This window comes from Rhyacophila brunnea, unplaced genomic scaffold, assembly GCF_057557595.1.
Source record: "Rhyacophila brunnea isolate RB1 unplaced genomic scaffold, BYU_Rbru_1.0 scaffold_1, whole genome shotgun sequence".
Classification (NCBI taxonomy): Eukaryota; Metazoa; Arthropoda; class Insecta; order Trichoptera; family Rhyacophilidae; genus Rhyacophila; species Rhyacophila brunnea.
In genome coordinates, this window is record NW_028232751.1 from 23,528,644 (window position 1) to 23,548,762 (window position 20,119).

At 33.7% G+C, this 20,119-nt stretch overlaps 1 protein-coding gene across 1 annotated transcript; it reads right to left on the minus strand.

Moving 5' to 3' along the window:
- Positions 1 to 307: 307 nt before the first annotated feature.
- On the minus strand, positions 308 to 18,205 carry LOC147079592 (uncharacterized). The gene is made up of 4 exons (XM_085961078.1): positions 17,950 to 18,205; positions 14,095 to 14,244; positions 13,463 to 13,895; positions 308 to 354 (listed from the first exon to the last, which is right to left on the minus strand). Exons 1-4 carry the CDS (start codon positions 18,106 to 18,108, stop codon positions 308 to 310), a joined length of 789 nt encoding a protein of 262 aa, XP_085817204.1. The 5' UTR covers positions 18,109 to 18,205.
- Positions 18,206 to 20,119: the final 1,914 nt, after the last annotated feature.

Genomic DNA, 20,119 nt, shown 5'->3' on the forward strand with positions numbered 1-20,119 from the left:
TAAAATCAATAAATGAATAAATATGTATTTAGATAATAAAATGTTAGTCATAATTTTGATAGTGTGTAAGATTGATTGTGCTGTGTAAACGAACAAGATGAATGATAGTACAGAATACTATAATTTACCCGTAGTAGAACAAGAATTTAGATGTACATAATCATTATGAAACCTAATTTTAAATGAAATGCCATATGTGTGTAATGCCATACATTACACTTTAGAGGAGAGACTCATAGATATAAGATACAAGTTTCATAGTATCAAGGATAATATTAGGAAATGATTAGTGCATAACGCGATTCAGTCAAGAACGGTGCGAGCTGCGCTCAACCATCGTCAGTCCTCCGTCGCCTGCAGTCAAAAGTTGTCAAGAAGCACGAAGTCACGTTGTTTAGCGGTCCGAAACGTCACATTTGTGTCGCAATTTCCCACATTAATTTTGGCATCAAAGAAAGCTTCTATCCGATTGCAATGCAGTATCGCTCGCTACGCGATTAATAATTTTATTATGTTCGATAACAATATAAACCATAGGCTTCATCGGAAGACTTTTGGTGCGCAATTCACGATTGTTTAATTATAACTCTGACTCTCCGATTACGAAAAATTCTATTTTTCTATTTTAAAATAACTATTTTTTGTTGTACGCAAGTGTATGTAATCAATAAACAAGGAACGATAATTACTGTTGCCATACTGTGTGTACCCACTTCGATTCTGAAACATTTTAATACTAAAGACAATTATTAAGTAATTGTTTTCACTTTAAACTTTAACAACCGCACTACTGAGCTTGCGACATAAACTGTTGGTGTGTTATCAAATTACAAATCTGCTCCAGGCTATAGATAAAACAATAAATTGTGTGCAGGTGTTATTTGGATTTATTGTTTTACAAAGATTGCTGAACTTGTTTATTTCGTGGTGGCAAATTTGATTTTACAACTTGTACACTGACTATAATAAAATATTCTAGGAGTCGCATCCAAAAACAATTATTGTGACAACAATAATAAGCTGGAAATATTATATTTTTGCTTGATATTCTATTGCTACGTGTTAACACCAAACCAATCTCGCCCTATGTATATCTCACCACACAAAAAACGTTCCAATTCACCGTCCATAAATATGATATCAAATATCTAAATAATATAAAATCATATTATTCGAGCCCGCTAGTTCACAGCCTCAGTAGGTACCACAAATAAAACTATAATCTTAAAAGTAAATACGTCCCTTAGGTTTAAAAAAACTTACCTGCTGGCAATATTCTGCCACTATAAGCAAAAAGACAGCTATTTGACAAAGTCACATTTTGAGATAATGAGACATTAACGTTTTTTCAACTTTTCTTAATAAATTCTTAAATAATGTGGATGAATCATTTGATATAATTATGCTATTAGCAAAAACCAGTATATTTTCAATCGATGCTGTGTTTTTGCTTAAGACACTTGTTATAATGTCTTTTTGATTAGAATAACTACCGTTTTTGTGAAAAAAAACAATGTGTCGATTATTATACTGAAATAAATTTTATACCATTCAGAATTTCACGTAGAGCATTATATTTCTCTGTACACTAACTCAATTTGTGTTTTGTCGAAAAGCTGCTTTTTTCCTTATGGGGGCAGTATTATCTTCCTCAAGGGCAGTCACCCGGCCCAAGCAACAAAAAGTTTGACTAGAATTTTTAACCACTCCTGCCCTTGGCGTCGTGTCCCCCTTGTGAAATTTAGGTACCTACCTATTTGAATATGTTGAAATTCAAAAGCAGGGCTTCGAACCGGCACTACACCAGAAAACCCGTTATTATTTTTGGAACGAAAACCGGAAAAAATGTTGGTTTCTTTTCGGTTCGGTACATGTTCAACACGTGCGTTAACATGACCTTACTCCCCTGTCCACACTTTAGTTGTCGTAGGCGCAACACGTCATACGTCTTGTAAACATCTATAATTTAATTACTCGGAGCTAACCGAGACGACCCAAATAGTCAAGAAAGGGAATGAGTTGTCCTTATGTACCCAACCTGTGTTGATAATAGATTATTAAAGCCACTCGAGAAAGTGAATAGTAAAACCTAATTATATTATCTAATAGCGCCTTTACACATGCATGGAATTACTGTCGGCAACTGTGCTTATTTTAAACTGTCATGACAATAACTATTTACACGTAAAAGTGCTGACTGTCTCTCCAATCTCATTCTTCAAGAGTAAGCGAAACGCGAGGTTATCATTTTATACTACTGTTTGACAGGTCGTATTGAAAATCAGAACTCAAAAAGAGTAATTCGTTTTTTTACCGGCATGTTCGCCCGTATCGCTCTACTGCGCAGGCGCAGATCGAAAATAATCTTACTTGCGCGCAATAAATCATTACAATATGAAATCTTCCAATCTTATTTGATTTATGCACGCAATCTTGCCAACTGCAGGATAATACATGTTTCCCCATACATTTTTTTACTGTGTACAGTACTGTGTACAGTACTGTGTACAGTACTGTGTACAGTACAGGTGGGCAAAGGCTGAGGTGGGCAAAGGCTGACTATGGCCTCAATGATGTATACTGATGCCAATAGGTATACTTCTAAAAAATGTTGAGACGCCACTGTCCAAGAAAGTCAGCAAATCCTATCTCTAGCCTCCGCGTGGCGTCCCCCGGGCAATGCAGATAATGTGCTGTATAACGCAACATAATATCTGTAGCTAATAGAGAAGGGTGCAAGGCGAAACTCTGGCGCCTTAAAACGAGAGACCTTTGGCTACGGGAAGGATCACCCAGACAGAAAAACCACACACCAACCCGTCTGGACAGCGTGGTGTGTTATGTCCAAAACCTTCATATGAAAACAAAAACTTCTAGAACCCGGCCCTCATTCTCCGGAGGCCAACCTGATACTGATCATGGCAGCGATCAGCGAAGGAAGGCAGAGGGTGCTAAAAATCCCCGGAGACCCGGAAAAGGCTGCCAACAGATGACCATTGCTACATATAACGCAAGAACATTGTCCAGCGATGCCAAACTTGTAGAGTTTCAAGAAGAGCTCCGGAATATCCACTGGGATGTTGTCGGACTCAGCGAAGTAAGGCGTAAAGGTGAGAGTATTATTACTTTACAAAGCGGACATGTGCTGTACTCCAAAGGAACCGATGAAGGACGCACGAGCGGTGTTGGATTTGTTGTCAACAAAGCCTGGAGGGACCGCATAGTCGAGTTCAACTGCATTTCTGACAGGGTCGCAAGCGTGATACTTAAAATCAATGCTAGGTACCGGATTCAGATTTTGCAAGTATATGCTCCGACACAGAGCTATCCTGATGAAAAAGTGGAAGAGTTTTACGAGGAAATAACATCCTTGAAAAATAAAAGTAAATGCCACTTCAACATCATAATGGGAGATTTCAATGCACGTATTGGATCATACCAAAGAGATGACGTAGCGGTCGGACATTTCGGACATGGTTCAAGGGATGGTAGAGGGGACATGCTTGTGGAGTTTGCTGAAACCAACAATCTTCACATCATGAATTCCTTTTTTCAACATAAACCTACGCGTAAATGGACGTGGAGAAGCCCGACAGGAAGGACCAGCGAAATCGATTACATCCTCACTGACAGAAAATATACATTTTTAAACTGTAAGGTGATCAATCAGTTTAACACCGGCAGTGATCACCGGATGGTGAGATGTAAGATAAGATTGAACGTCAAATCAGAAAGATCCAAACTGCAGAAGAAGTCAAATGCTCGCGTATACCTACAGAACAATACTGAATTCCAAAATGAACTCAAAAATGCACTATCGGCTTTCTTAGATGAGAACGAAACCGTTTCCCTATCCAACGCGGAGGATATAACGAATATTATTCTACAATGTGCAGAAAAAACAGGTATAAAAAGCTCAGAAGTTACACCTTCCACCAAGCTTTCGAAGGCAACATTGAATCTTATGGAGCAGAGAAGGAAAACCAAGAGCGATAGACAGGCACAAAACGATATGGAGTTTTCATCACTTTGCAAAACCCTCCGAAGGAAGATTAGAGAAGACCTTCGTAAATTCAATGTAAACCTCATACAAGCAATTGTGAAAGCAGGCAGAAGTTTAAACAAAAACAAGCAATGCTTGTCGATAGGAAAACGTCAAATCACAGCACTAAAAGCAAAAGATGGTTCTATCGTCAGAAATTGGGAACACTTGTTAAGCCGAGTTGAAGAGTTCTACAGCGATCTCTACAGTGATGACACTGACAATACGACTATAGACTTAGATCTTCAGAGAAATGGAAATTCGGAAGACCATACTCCCGAAATTACATCCTGGGAAGTAACCCATGCTTTAAATTACATGAAAAGTGGGAAAGCCCCCGGGGAAGACGGTTTAACGATAGATATCCTCAAAAAAGCAGGAAAGGATGCAAATGAAGTACTTGCACAATTGTTCACAGCCTGCATATGCAAAGAGGATGTCCCAGAGGTATGGAAAAATGCCAGCATTGTCATTCTTCACAAAAAAGGTGACAGAGAAGACCTAGCAAATTATCGTCCAATAAGTCTACTCCCTATTCTCTACAAGACGTTCACAAAAATTCTCTCAAACCGTCTGCAAAATGTACTAGACGAGAACCAACCGAGAGAACAAGCCGGATTTAGAGGAGGATACAGCACTATGGACCATATCCAAGTCGTCAGAGAAATCATAGAGCGGTACCAGGAATACAAACTGCCACTATGCATGGGTTTTATAGACTATGAGAAGGCGTTTGATTCGATAAAGAAATGTTCAATACTCGACGCACTCAGAAAACAAGGAATCCCTGGACGCTATATAAATATTTTCAATAATATATACAGTAGCGCAACAGCATCTGTAATTCTCCATAAACCATCGCGCAGATTTCCTATCAGCAAAGGAGTCCGACAAGGTGATACAATCTCACCTAAACTATTTACAGCTACCCTTGAAGACTTATTCAGGCAACTTGACTGGAATGACAAAGGGATCCCCATAAATGGAGAATACCTGAGTCATCTGCGCTTTGCCGATGACATAGTAATTTTCTCGCAAGACTCAGAAGACCTCCAAAGCAGAATGCAGGAACTCGCTGAAGTAAGCAACAAAGTAGGTTTGAAAATAAATGTAACAAAGACGAAAGTCATGTTCAACTGCTTTGCAGGCCAAAAAGAGATCCTCATCAATGGCACTCAGCTCGAACAGGTGAAAAGCTACATCTATCTGGGACAACAAGTATCTATAGATGGATGTATATTTGATGAAATTGTTCGCAGAGTAAAGCTAGGCTGGAGTGCTTTTGGCCGCCTGAATAATGTCTTCAAAAGTGACCTTCCACTGTGCCTAAAGCGCAAAGTGTTCAACCAGTGTGTGCTTCCCGTGATGACATATGCGTGTGAAACATGGACCCTAAGTAAAAGAGAGATCCAGAAACTTAGAGTAGCACAACGTGGTATGGAGAGGTGCATGCTGGGCATAACGCGAAAGGACAAAAAGAGGAATGAGTGGATAAGGAAGCAGACAAGGGTTTGCGATGTAATAGAGTTTATTAAAAGCCTTAAATGGAGATGGGCTGGACACATAGCTCGAAGAAAAGACAATCGTTGGACAAATCTAGTCATCCAGTGGTATCCAAGAAGTACAAAACGTCCACAAGGTAGACCTAGAGGCCGCTGGATCGATGAAATGATAAAGTTCTGCGGAAGTACGTGGCAACGCAATGCACAGGACCGAGAGAAGTGGAAGCAACTTGAAGAGGCCTTCATCCAGCAGTGGATAGATTCAGGCTGATGATGATGATGATGATGATGACAGTACATCCATGCACGTGTAAATGGGGTATAACGCTAAACAACCTAGTACCTCGTGATGATCAAACACCACTGTAATCTAAATATACTTTTTTGTTAATTGTTAACACTTATTTTATGTCATGTTCATTATATGTAAAATAAGTAAATTTGATTTGATTTGATAGGTACCTACTTTTAATCTTCAACTTCAACTTCAATGTTTACCTCTCTTGTAATTGTATATTAAACATTTCGCAGACCACTTTTCACCCTAATCTCGTGTTGATACCAAATGATGGTATTCCTCGAGATACAACCGCAATGCAGGCGATCGAACCATCGGTTTTCCAAAAACAATCACAGCCTGCCGCAGCCTACTTCCAGTACACACACTAATAGGATTGCTTTCCAAGCAAATACAAGTCGGCTGATGATTAGGTAGGTATTCTGCTATCATTGCCGATATACACAGTGCTTATTTGACACCAAATATTTCTTTCGAAAACATAATAAGTAAATAATAAAATTATTAATGTCTCAGATAAAGTAGATGGTTAGTAATAATTTATTATATCAAGACGTGTGTCTATCTCTAGACATGAAGAAGTTGTAATGAAATCGCAGCCAATCCGAGTTTTAATATTTACATTCAAAACATAATCCAGAATATTAATATTACCTACTGAAATGTTTTTTTCCGTAGGTAAGTTCATAGTTCATTAAATTATTAGCCAAATTGATATTCCGAGAATAAAAACCGTGGCCATCAGAATTGGTACCTATAATGTCTATAATTAAGTGGTAAGTACACTATTCTCTTTCTGAGTGACGTCAATGTTTTTGCCGGTAAAATCATAAATAATGAGTGATATTACAACACATAAAACGTATCATAGGTAGTAAATGTGCATTCTACTTTACGCTGACTTGCTATTTACGTTTATAATAGTAAGTTATTGTAATTATCAATAGGTATACAAATTTCTAAAAATAAAGATCTTCATTTTTAGCAGAATTAAAAAAAACATCAAGAATCCGTTCAAGTATACTTAATTAATACGTAAGTATAATAATAGAAAAAATAGGACAAAAAGGAAGCCAAGAGGGTTTTCTCATTAAATCTTCAGTAATCCCTGCTAGCCCCGATATTAGCATCGAATGTTGCCTTCTCTAAATGCCTACTTTGTACATTCTTAACCATCATCTATGATTGTGATGTTGGGCATTCTGAATGTGACCATTTATTTTTGTCCTCAAAACGGGACATCTACCAATTTTTACATAATATTATGTGTATTCAAGAAACGCGTATTTTTTCATAGTTTTTATTTATCAATAAAAAGAACAGGAATGTTGATGAAGAAAAGAAAAGAACAGGAATGAATAATATAAATATAAAAAATTTATGCTCTTTTATATTTATCTGATGAATAAATGTATGTAACACCATATTTCATTTATTTAAATATTACTGATTTGAATATAATATCACTATTACTTTTGTAGATTTCTACCCAGCAAAGTTTAAGCGATTCGTTTATGGAGTTCCACCATGAATTGACAGTTAACAAAATAAAAGAAAAAGAAAAAAAGAAAACATGTGACATACTGATACAACACCCTTGAGATTGATGTCAACTAGTAAATCAGCGGAAACAAAAAAAATCCATGTTCATGTTATGGATCAAAATCAATTTTATGAATTTTCTGATTTATTGCAGGCACCATTTCAAAACTGCAAAGTGGATACCTACTGCAATGAAAAAATATTCGTGGTTTGAAATCAAATGGTGAGAATAAAGAAAAGAATTTGGAATGATTTAATTCATAACAATAATTATGAACACGAAAACTGTATTTAGAAAAGAAAAAATATTCGCAGAGCGAGACAATCTTTAAAAACTTCCAATATTCCAGACATTGATCCAGATTTTGAAGAGAAGCCGCTAGATAAATAAAATTTAATTTACGTTAAAATTAACGTAAAACAGACGAATCTTAGGTAGTAGATAGTTATATAGGTACTTTATAGTGTTTAATTTTATATTTCTTCTGAATATTTAAAATTTGTAAAACTGTAAAATATCAAATTTATCATTTCAAGATTCATTATTTTAGGTCATTTAAAGACTATAAGACTTTATAACAATTAGTTTTGTTTGTTTTTCTTAAGATATGGATATTGTTATTTCACGAATAAATTAAAACTTTGATGATTGACACATAATTATCTTTTTATAAACTATCCATTCGACATTTATTTCAGTCCTAGTCCATACGAGATTATGAAGATACCTCGATATTAATATTATTATGTCAGCCAAGTGCTCGAATTTCATTTAGGAGAATAGGTATATGTAATTTTTCCGACAAATTACTAATATAAATGCAAAAATATACAAATCACATGAAGACTATTTTTATGTAATACTTATAAAACAAAAACTCCATAAAAATTATAAATATTTGATTTGATATTAAACTTTTTTAAGTTTTAAAGAATTCTCCTGCAAAATGACACTTTTGTGATATATACCACTTCTCCTTTTTACCACGGATATTATTATATATAATTATATTACTTATAATATTATTTAAGTCAAAGATAAACTAACATTTCTTATATTTTTATAAATTGTGAATTTGTGAAATGATACCATCTATTCTATGGTTTCCTATGTTTTTCATAGATAACTCAAACACCAAACTGGTGTGGAGTAACAGGCAACCGATCTCGAGTATGGAAGAATATGGGATAAACTTAAACACGTGTCGAGAATACGCTTGTTCTTTCTGACAACTACTGCTCCCGGCTTATTTGCTAACGCTCATTCAATATTAGTGTATTTGAACGTTGCAACATACACTATTGCGCGTCTATGCGTGATTTATTTTCGTAGGACACTCACATATTTAAAACTCTGCAACAAAATGTAGCGTATCGGAATTCTATTTCTTAATCTCTTCTGTGGTTTTTTATTTCAACCATATTTATTAATTTTTCTCGTATGCAGCGCAATCCTTTTTATTTATATCAAATCAAACTACAATGTTGTGAATATAATATTTACTAAAATGACATTCGAAATAATTAAAAATCATTTCAAGTTATACACATTTTTATTTTTGAGTGATGTACTTACTTACAATGAATGTAGGCAAGTAAAGTGATAGGTATTATTTTTATATCATTTTGGTTATAATTATATTAGAAATTTACATATCAGAATTTAAAATTGCATACATAATAAAAGAGGTAATTAAAATCCCGAAATAAAAAATACGTCTATAAAATATCTCATAGAAACTGTACCATACGGTATTTTAGTTTCTTCACGTTTGTGTTATATATTAACCATATATAAGAGTATTACTTTGCAAATTCAGTGGTATATAATATATGAGTAATAATTACTCATCTTCTTCTTTCACCCTGAAACGCCCCAGCATTAGGGAATAGAGCATCCACAAAAACGCGCCACTTCCCTCGGCCCATCGCATTCAAATGAAATATTGTTAATAATATTTGTTTTATGTAATTCTGGTGAACTCATACAACAAACTGATGACTGTTGAGGAGAAAATACGGAATGCAAATCAAAAATTTAACACAAGTACTGACAGTGACGTCCTTAGACAAAATGCTGCTCCATTTTTATATAGCATTTTTTATCAAATTTTCGTGTCTCAAATAAAAAGAAAAACATCTTAAATGTTCTTTCTTCTTCCACTTACGACATATTAATAAGAATTATATGTATTTTTCTAACTGAACTTCGTAACTTAGGTCGTCGACATCAGCCCCTTAAAGTTAGACGCGTATCTAAAGGACCGACACCGCTAAGTATAATTCTGCACCTCGATTTTAGTTTGGTAGGGCACTCCATCTTGTTTTTTTCAGCAAGATTTTTTTAATATGAAACCTTTACAGTCATATTGCAGGTGTCAGATTTTTTTGTATGGATTATTGCATCTTCATTTTTCTTGCGGTACTTTCTGACTCGCTTGTGGACTGTCAGTCAGGTTGAGGATTATGCCTGATAGCAATGGTTAGGTCATCATATGCTCTAGAAGAGAAGTTTTTTTTGGACGTAATACTTGAAATGGTATCACTATTATGATGTTTGAATAACCAAAAAATATTTATTTTGTTATTCGGTTTCATTTCGTGTGTCGTGCGACATTCTAATTTTTGAAGCAACGTCTCCTGTTAGTTTTTGTTTAGAAATTTTTATCTCAATAAATTGGTAGCTAGGTATTATGTTGTATATGTACTAGATTTGAAACATGTGGTTTTGTCATCAGTATGTATCTTTTTATGTCTTTTGAGATCACTATTTGTAATGAACTTTTTAAAACACACATCGCATTGATGTGGTTTTTCACCAGTATGTGTCATTTTATGTGTTTTAAGATAACTGATTTGAGTAAAATTTTTTAAACACACATCACATTGATGTGGTTTTTCACCAGTATGTGTCAGTTGATGTCTTTTGAGATCATTGTTTACAATGAACTTTTTAAAACACACATTGCATTCATGTGGTTTTTCCCCAGAATGTGTCATTTTATGTATTTTGAGATGACTAATTTGCAGAAATTTTTTAAAACACACATCGCACTGATGTAGTTTTTCACCAATATGTGTCATTTTATGTCGTTTGAGACCTTTATTTGCAATGAACTTTTTAAAACACACTTCGCATTGTAGTGGTTTTTCACCAGTGTGTTTCATTTTATGGGCTTTGAAAGTACTGATTTGAGTAAATTTTTTTAAACACACATCGCACTGATGTGGTTTTTCACCAGTATGTGGGCATTTTCGCCAAAGTTTGTACATGTTTGAAATTTGGGTAATATTATTTTTTCACTCAAATTAACCATTTTTATATAGCTAGCAGATTCCTTGTTCTATTGCTGAATTGGTGATAGCAATTTTTCAGCAAAATATTGATTAATACAATATTTATATCATTTTTATTATGAAATTGGGCATAATAAGTTTCCGTTCCGTGACTACGAAACTTAGCTTTTAAAACATGAATGAAACACTTTTTATCACTTAAAAGAGCTCTATTAGATTAAAAAAACCATACACTTCAAAATAAAACTACAAATAGTCAAAAAATATTATTGAATTTTAATTCTTGGGCACATTTCGTTCCCCTCCGTTACCCTATGTCTATAATGGCAGAGCATTTTTCCTTTAGTATTTGAAAAAACCAATCAATGTTCGTTCTGCTATTTTTTTAAAGACAATAATCACTTTTACTAAATTTTATTGGAAAAATAAATAAGTTTCGTTATTTAATAATCAAATGAAAAATAGTTAACGTTCAACTTTTTTGGGGACATTTTCGGAATGGAACGAAATGGTAACGGAGTGTAATTTGTAAAGCTTAAGTTACATGTTACCATAAAAACAAATTTTTGTTTTATGAAATTTATTTGAATTTTTTGATAGACAGATAAATATTCAACGTGCGTCAAAATAACAAAACAAATCAAACTTAATCACTAAAATAGACATATTTTATAATAAATTTCACAATACTTGTAAAATAAGGTAGGTAATAATTTTGACACACTATACATTACCATAACTTTATTTGGCATTTATATTATTTGTAACTCAGATAAAAAATATTTTTAAGCAAATTAACAATATATGAAAAAAAAAATCAGCAAGGGATTCAGACGCGAGTTCCTAGCGCGGCACGGAGTATATAACTTTTACGAAAATAATTATAGTCAAACTCGGTTATTACGATCTCTGACATAGCGAGATCTCGGATGTAATAACGAAACATTTGTTGACAATTGGTTTATGATTTTCGCCATACATTTAATTCTTTCACTGTTATAACGAGCAACTTATCGGATATACCGAGCTAAAATACTGTTAATGTGTCGACCGTTTTAAAACATTTCGACCCTAAGCAATAAAATCCGATTGGACAGGATGCCGCCGGGGTCGGATTACGTTTATGACACTAGTAAAGTGTCTAAGTACCTACCTTATTGGTGTTTCACCGACAATAATAAAAAAGTATCCACGCATATGGTTGAAAAATCCAAGGTTTGTGAAGTCCGTAGGTACCTACCAGCGTTAATTACAATAAACAACTTCTTTTGTAGTTTATGAATGCCATGCTCGTTTCGGGGATTTTTACGATGGTTTCCAAATTTTTTATTTTCGGCTTTTTGTGTAATGTGACATGCTCATTTAAAAATACCTATTCTCTGATATAACGAGTAACGCTTATAACAAGCAAATTCAGTCGGTCCCATCTTCCTCGTAATAACCAAGTTCGACTTTATGTTGTCTTGAAATTTAATTGTATTCATCAACATAAAATGTAGCTATACAGGTTGATTGTAATCAAGACGTACTTTTCTGACATTTCGTGAATACCTACAGTTCTAGGTATTAAATCTAATCGAGTACACATTTCTGTTAAACGTGACAAAAAAATACTTTTTCATACATTTTTATAAATTTCTATGCCTAAAATGTATGGAGAAGTTTTAAAATTTTGGTGGCGTATAACAGAAAGAGTATGACAGAGCCAGTGCCTGTCTCGCAATTATTTCAGTCTGGTGTTTTTTCTTTTCCTTCTGTTGTTTTTTTTTATCTCCATACTTTTATGTGCGCTATTTTTGCGTATTCAGACATATCACATACTTTTTTAATCTTTATTATATTATTATATTATAGTCAGGTTATTTTTTATATTTTTTAATGAAAATATTTTTGTTTTTCATACGAACAGACAAAATAATTTTTTTTATAATCTATGAAGAACTAAACACACACTGTAAACCCAACTTTATGCATGCCATTTCGTTACTTTTACATTCCACATATACGTTACCACCAATATAGTTTCGGAGTGGAAGTAACGGATTCTGTTTCAGAAGTGTTTGAAGCCAAAATTTAGCTTAGTTTTATTGTTAAACCTGCGATATGTTTTATTATATCTGTAGTATGAAAGATAAGCTCCATATGTGTAGTATGTGAAATAGAAATATGTGTTTTCTTACCTTATAAATCGTGGTAACAGTAGTGGAACTTCTTAAATGACCAACCCAGAAAGCAACCTGTTCCGATAGCGATACCGACACACACCAACAATTTAAAGTGTACATGGCGATCAGTGTTATACAAAAATGTTGCTACATTAAAAAAAAACATATTTATAGTGAAAATTTTTCGCCTTCATGCTAAAATCGTGGTAACGGAATGTGGAGTTCCACTTTTTCAAATATCCTGGGACACACTTTAAACGTGATTTTTTTTCAATATTGGTACAAATTTACGAAAAAACTATATATTTTCCAAAAATATATAATGTAAGCTGTTGAAAACACTACGAATTTAATTTTACACACTCAAAATTAATGACGAAATCAGACATTGTTTATTTGAATTTATGGGTGGGACATGGTAAAAACGCACTACCTTTCGATCTAAATAATCAATTAAAAATATATACAGGTCAGATAGTTGTATTTAACTGATTGAATAGAGTAAATTAATAAATTTGCATGTTAAAAGTACATAACTTTCCAACATTTTATAATATAATAACTATGAAAAAATCAATCAAAGTCATGGGACATGCCAAAAACGCAATGTACAAACTTTGGCGAAAATGCCCATGTATCATTTTATGATCTTTGAGATTACTACTTCGAGAGAATATTTTAAAACATAAATCGCATTGATGTGGTTTTTTACCAATATGTGTTTTGTATACCTTAAGATGCTGAGACTTCGTGCAGTAAATGCAATGACTATTTAGATGATTTTTAGATTCAAACACTCCACAACAATCATTGCAAATAAAGTTACGTGGAAAATGTGTAACTCTTCTCAAGACAATTCGAACCACTTTTGGCAAGTATGGTTTCAGAACTTGAACGTTTTGTTCATCTATAGTTATGTCTGAATTGTGTATTATATTTTCCATGTTATTGGATGCATGTGTTTTGTTGTTATTGGCCATATTATTGTTAACTGTATATTTTCTTACGATGTCCAGTGTTTTATTTGTGAAACATTGCCGAGAAGAAATCTAGAAAAAGAATAGGGTTTGTTTATTCAATGCAATATTATTAAAATTCCCCATATAGCATTGATCATTGAATAATCATAATCATTGATTAGTATAAACTGGCAAAACGACATGAATAGAGTCACAATTGAACAACGCTAGCAAATCACCCATTTTGGCTTGAATGGGCTTAAAAAACTACCTTTATTATTAAACATACCTGATCTAATGGACTGTATTGTGGATCAGAGGAACATTGGGGAATCTGATTATCGGTTTGGCGGATTGCGTTGACAACAAATTCTTCTTTGATGACGACTGCCTCTTGATTATTCTCAGGCTTTATGTTAATCAGACCGGTTTCACGATTCTGAAAATAACAACATTATTAATACTTTGTAACGGTAAAACAGCTCTTTCTTCTGCTATCGGTGGCCGCCAATATATTATGACTGCAATTGGCAAATGAATGTAAACTCAACGAACGATAGTCCGGCCCAATTCCATCTCACCAGTTTAGCTGCATCACATCGCGTAGGTACTCTTGTGTATCTCAGGAAAAATACCTTTTTAAGTCTTGACGCATGATGTCCAACATGCACCTTTCAGTGTTATGTTGAAGCTACTCGTAATGTTTGAGTATTTTATAACACTATCGCACACATAAGTGTTGATAATATAATTATACTTTATGCATAATGGTAGTAATTTTTATGGTACATTTCGCCCTTAGAAGTGTCTCGTGTCATATTGGTTTTTAACTTCCGCTTTCGAGCGAATCGCGTGAACTGGTGCCTAGTTACTGTTATACTGCGGATATCTAAATTATTTCCAGTAAAACGAACCAAACTAGACGAAACAAATCAAACCGGACGGTTGGATCTTGGACCATTCGGCAGACAATTTGCTGTAACGTGATTTCTGACTACGAATTTGTGTTGCCAATACTTAAAATGAATTAAAAAAAATATTTTTCTCTAAAACAACAACATATTTATTGAAATGTAAAACTGTTACAGAATTTTAACTGACTTTAGATTGTCGTTTTTATTTATTAGTATAAAATATGAAATAATAATACTTCACGAATTTATTAGATTAATATGACACAGGTTTTTTTAATTAATTTTTCCCAAAGCTTTTTCTAATCGCCTACTAGTTTGATTGTTTTGATGTTGACATGATGTCACTTGCAAATAAATTGATAACATCGATAGCTGGTAGTAGATACACATTATATCTACTTACAATTGGCCTGTAATCTGAATAGGAACAACCCGGTTGAGGACCTTCATCATATAATGGGTGAGAAACATCTTCAATAATCTCGCGCTTGACTACAGCTTGTTGAATCATCTATCTCAGATTTTATATTAGAGAGGTCCGCCATATTAAGGTACTGAAAGAAGCATTATTGTATTTTGTAAACACTGTAAAACCAGTTTTAGTTCACGAAACATCCATATAACGATGTATAGGTAAAAACATATAACAATGTATAATAATTATATTTAACATGAATTAGTAGATAACCTTGGTAACCCAACCTATATCAGAGGTGTAGATATCGTAGCAGTCAAATTATATATACAGGTAATTTTTTGAAACAAAGTTTAATATCATCGCATGTTCCTACATAGTTTGTAAAAAAGCAACACTTTATAATATTAAAATAATCATTGTTATTCTCAATCTAAAGTGATTATAAAAGAAATTAGTTTCCAAAAACTAACCTCGAAATTGCAACTTAAATCGTCCGCATTCTCTTGCGTTACATGAGTGCGGGGGTCCGGGTTGTTTGGATGGCTAGTCTGTGTGTCAAACAAACGCTTGCTTTCTGTATCGAAGTGTGCTCCATCACATTCTCGCTTTACATATATGTTAATAGTAAATATTTCAGGAGCAACGTGACAGACAGGATCCATTCAGGGTAATGTTATAAAATTCTTGCCACAATACTGATAAGTATTTTCAGTAGAAACTATTATACATACACACTAGACACGGGTGACACACGTATGCAGATATCGTAGTAGATTTTTGGGTTTCCACCGTGTGTCCTTCTTCCTTTTTTCGTCGACGTTTCGGGGTCATTATCAAGAGATGATATGTCATATCGAAACGTCGAGGAAAGACGGAAGGACACACGGTGGAAACTCAAAAATTTACTACGATAAAAAATAACCGTGAAAGCCTCAAACATTATATGTATGGAGATATGTTTTGTTGTCAAAAGAAAACAATGTAACGACAATGATCGTCAGGATTTGATCGGCGTGCCAAAGAAAGCCGATTTTTTTTTAATTTGTGGCGCGTACCATTCATTTTTAGGGCTACACATGATATAATCTAACTTAATCATATTTATTGAAATAAAAAAAATTAAGTCCGTTGGTGCCTAACTTTTCGTTTATTGAATATAAAAAAACTGATAAGCACATAGAATGAAAAAAAAATAAGGAAATATAAAAACATTTATTATCACACTAATTTTTGTTTTATGTTTTTGCGACACTTTTTATATAAGGTTGATCAGGAGGTATGTCATTCTATAGAAAGGACCAAATACACTCTATGACGATCGGGCACATATATGTCAAGAGCGTTTTAGTGTATATGATCATATCTATGCCTTTCCATTTACACATGTATGTATTCCATCCATTATGTATATATCAAAAAAATCTACGACTGAGGCGTGGGCATAGAATCTATGACACCCGTATGTACCAATACGTTTACAGACGATGCCGTAAATGACTAAGTGACTGAGTCACATATTTGCCACTGATAAACACTACCAACATGACGTTTGACAAACATAATGGTTGGTAGGTACGTCTTCGAAAAATATATTGGTCTAGATGAGTATTCGCGAACGCCAATCTGTCAAATAAAAATCGAAATACATCAGTTACATATCAGTTGGCTTGCTAGGTTGTAGGTAGTGAGATTTGAAACCACTTATACTTATTAACTATTTTATTTTTTTACATAATGCCGGCGAATGTAGGAAACCCATGGATGCTTTCAGAAGTTATCATGTTTATACATTTCGTAGGTAGGTACCTACGCTTGTCGTGTGAAGATTTCGATAGGTGATTATTAAAGGTTGAGCCCCGAAAAAAACCCGTAAGTATGCGAAAAATAACGGCCGGTGAGCAATTGGCAATAAAATTGCGTTCCAAATCCTGAACTATTTCGACCAAAGCAGCATTTATTCTAACTCTATTTTCATAGTCGGATTGTGCGCAATCCCACAATGGTGGACTGGTTTCCAAGATTCTAATTAAATTAATAACAGTGAATCTTATATACTTACATCTATGTTGTGATGTGAAACCCGGTAAGTTTTGTATCTTTGTCAATTGTACTCATTGAATCCTCGTTTATGTGATTTTAAACAGTCAATTTTGCTGTCCGATCGGTCTCCGTATTAGTAAAGCTGTCAGTTAAACTGACGTGTATTCCGATTTTAGAGTTCACAGTTCAATTGACGTGTAAATTATTGTGTAAAATCGTATTTTTCATACTACTTTTCTAATTTCGATTGAAATATTATTATTTGTTCTTAGGTTTGTACTGTATTATACAAACCAATATAATATTATATGTTTAGAAAGTTATTATAAAAATAATACGTAAATATACATAGCTGCTTTCTAACTGTGCATAGACTAGATGCGACTGCTTTCGGCCGTTTTGGCAACTATCTAAGTTAGGTTTGTATCGAAGTATTAGCACTTATTGTAACAACTACAATAAGTTAACCATCTAAACAACCAAAACTATCATTCTCGCTCTAAAATTATCACAGACAAAAGAGGTGCTGTTAAAACATAGCATTTATTATAACAATTACAACTAACGTGGATTTATTCCAATAAGTGCTAATACTTCGATACAAACCAAACCTAGATAGCTGCCGTAGTAACTAAGCTGATCGTCTAATACACAGCCGTTTTAATACTGAACGGACCAAAACGGAAACCACGATCGGACAACAGAACTAACGTCTAAAATGACATTGAATATATATAGGCACACGATATAATTTGTTTTAAAAAAAACTAACCTCAATTATACTGTTGGCGTCATCTGCGCATTCTTGCTTTGTGTAGATATCGCCATCCTTGCTTTGTGTAGATGCGTCTGCATTCTCTATGGGTACATCAAACCAATGCTGCTGCTCTGCATCTGATTGTAATTCGTCTGGTTCGCGTTTTACATCCATTCTGCGTATTTATTAGATTGAGGACAAGGGTCTTCTTATCGTTTATAAAAGGACTGACAATCATCTGACAATGCTGTCATCGTAGCACAATGTTGCCAACTAAAATTTTCAAAATTCAGTTGATTTTCTGATTTTTTCTTCAAAATATCAGTAGATTGACTGTATGATATTCAACGATTGTGTTTGGTGAAAGCGTGCATATTGACATAATCTCACAAGTGTCTTTTTAAAAATCATGTAAAATGTGACTTTTATTCATCACAAATATCATAATTTCTTCTTTTCCTGACCAAAATTTCAGTATATCTGTTACGCCGAATGTGCGAAATTGAATATTACATGAAATGGGCAAAATTTTGCCTAAATCATGAAAAATGCAAGCCCGTTGTCTTATTCATGAATTAGACAAAATATCTGGAGAGTGCGTGAAATCGGCAGTAATTTTTCTGCCTACTTCATGTCTTGGACAAATTAGATACTAGCGCTACGGTGGTATTTTTTGCAACTAAACTAAATGTGTGAAATGCTCGTGGATTGGTCAAAATATACGTATATTGTCTATGGTCGAAATAGGTGGTCGCGCTCCGGTGGTATTTTTTGCAACTAACCAAATTTGTGTCAAATGTCATTGATTATAATATAAAAATATACCAATCAATAACTAAAATGACGTTCATGTCCATTTACTATGCGCAAAAAAACTAGAACTATAATATTATAACGGATGAATTTTATTTAAAGGTATTTTCGCGATTTGATTCGTGCTTGGGTATCGTACATGCAATGGTCGATTGTATTGTTGACACTTGTTAGCTAACCTCAAAATGGACATTCAGTTGAATAATTCAGAATTTCAAAACCTAATCTAACCTAACCTAACCTAACCTAACCTAACCTAACCCAACCTAACCTAATAATATTATATTATGTCCAATTATAACTAATAAAATCATCCGTATTAAATTTACTTTTTCTGCTGTCATGTTGACAGTTTAAGAATTCCATGCCCTGGCGACTTCATGTACTCGGTAGAAAATTTACCTTATTCATGAATAAGGCAACAGGCTTGACTATTACATGAATTAGCCAAAATTTAGCCCATTTCATGTAATAGTCGATTTCGCACATTCGGTGTAACATATCTACTGAAATTTCAGTAGACATGGCAACACTGTCGTAGCACAGTGTTGCCATCTATCATTATAGTATGGATACTCCAAAATTATAGTATTCGGGGAACAAATGTAGTACGTGTACTACTGTAGTAATACTCCTAGACCCCTTTTTATTTAGGTACCTCTTCTGACCAAAAATGATTACCGAAGAATTCAAGCAATTTTATTATAAACCAAAGTCAAGAGATTTTTTAAAGTTTTTCGAGCATTTTTTTCCCAAGTTCTCCAAATCTTCTTATATTGCGAAATAATAGTACTTTTCACCAATTTATCGAACGAAAACATTGAAATTAAAGTACATTTTACATATTTTTTCCGATATTCAAGATTATAGTATTTTGGGCGTACTATACCTGTTTTATATCGTACATAGTACGCGGACCAAAATTATAGTACAAATACTATAATTGAGTCGTATAGTTCCTATATACGATAATATCTTTGATAAAATGTTGGCAAACTAAATATTTTCATTTAAAACTACTTCTTATGAAAACCTATGATTGAATTTATATTATGGTGGTGTGTTGTTTTTATACAAATATTCACAATAAAATTAATCATTTTCGTAGCAGTAAAGGAGAAATTGACAAAACAGTGATGGATTTATCGGCATTTGGAACTAACTGTCAAATTTATCGTATTTAGGAACCCAGTAGGTGTGACTTATCAGTCTTTGTTTCTCAACGCTAACGATAAGTGGTTGACAAGTATAGGGTAAATAAAAAACAATTATTATTATTCAATAAATACAAAAATAAATTGTTAGAATGATTTCATTCATTGGTGATCTGAGAATTTTCGTCAGTAAAATAAAAATCGTATTTTTTTTATAT

What these genes read in the sequence shown, in the direction of transcription:
- LOC147079592 (XM_085961078.1), bottom strand. Translation starts at nt 18,108, where the DNA reads ATGGATGTAAAACGCGAACCAGACGAATTACAATCAGATGCAGAGCAG. An exon ending in ACGCCAACAGTATAATTGAG is followed by an intron (nt 14,245 to 17,949) that starts GTTAGTTTTTTT and finishes TGTTATTTTCAG; the next exon opens with AATCGTGAAACCGGTCTGAT. An exon ending in AATACAGTCCATTAGATCAG is followed by an intron (nt 13,896 to 14,094) that starts GTATGTTTAATA and finishes TTCTTTTTCTAG; the next exon opens with ATTTCTTCTCGGCAATGTTT.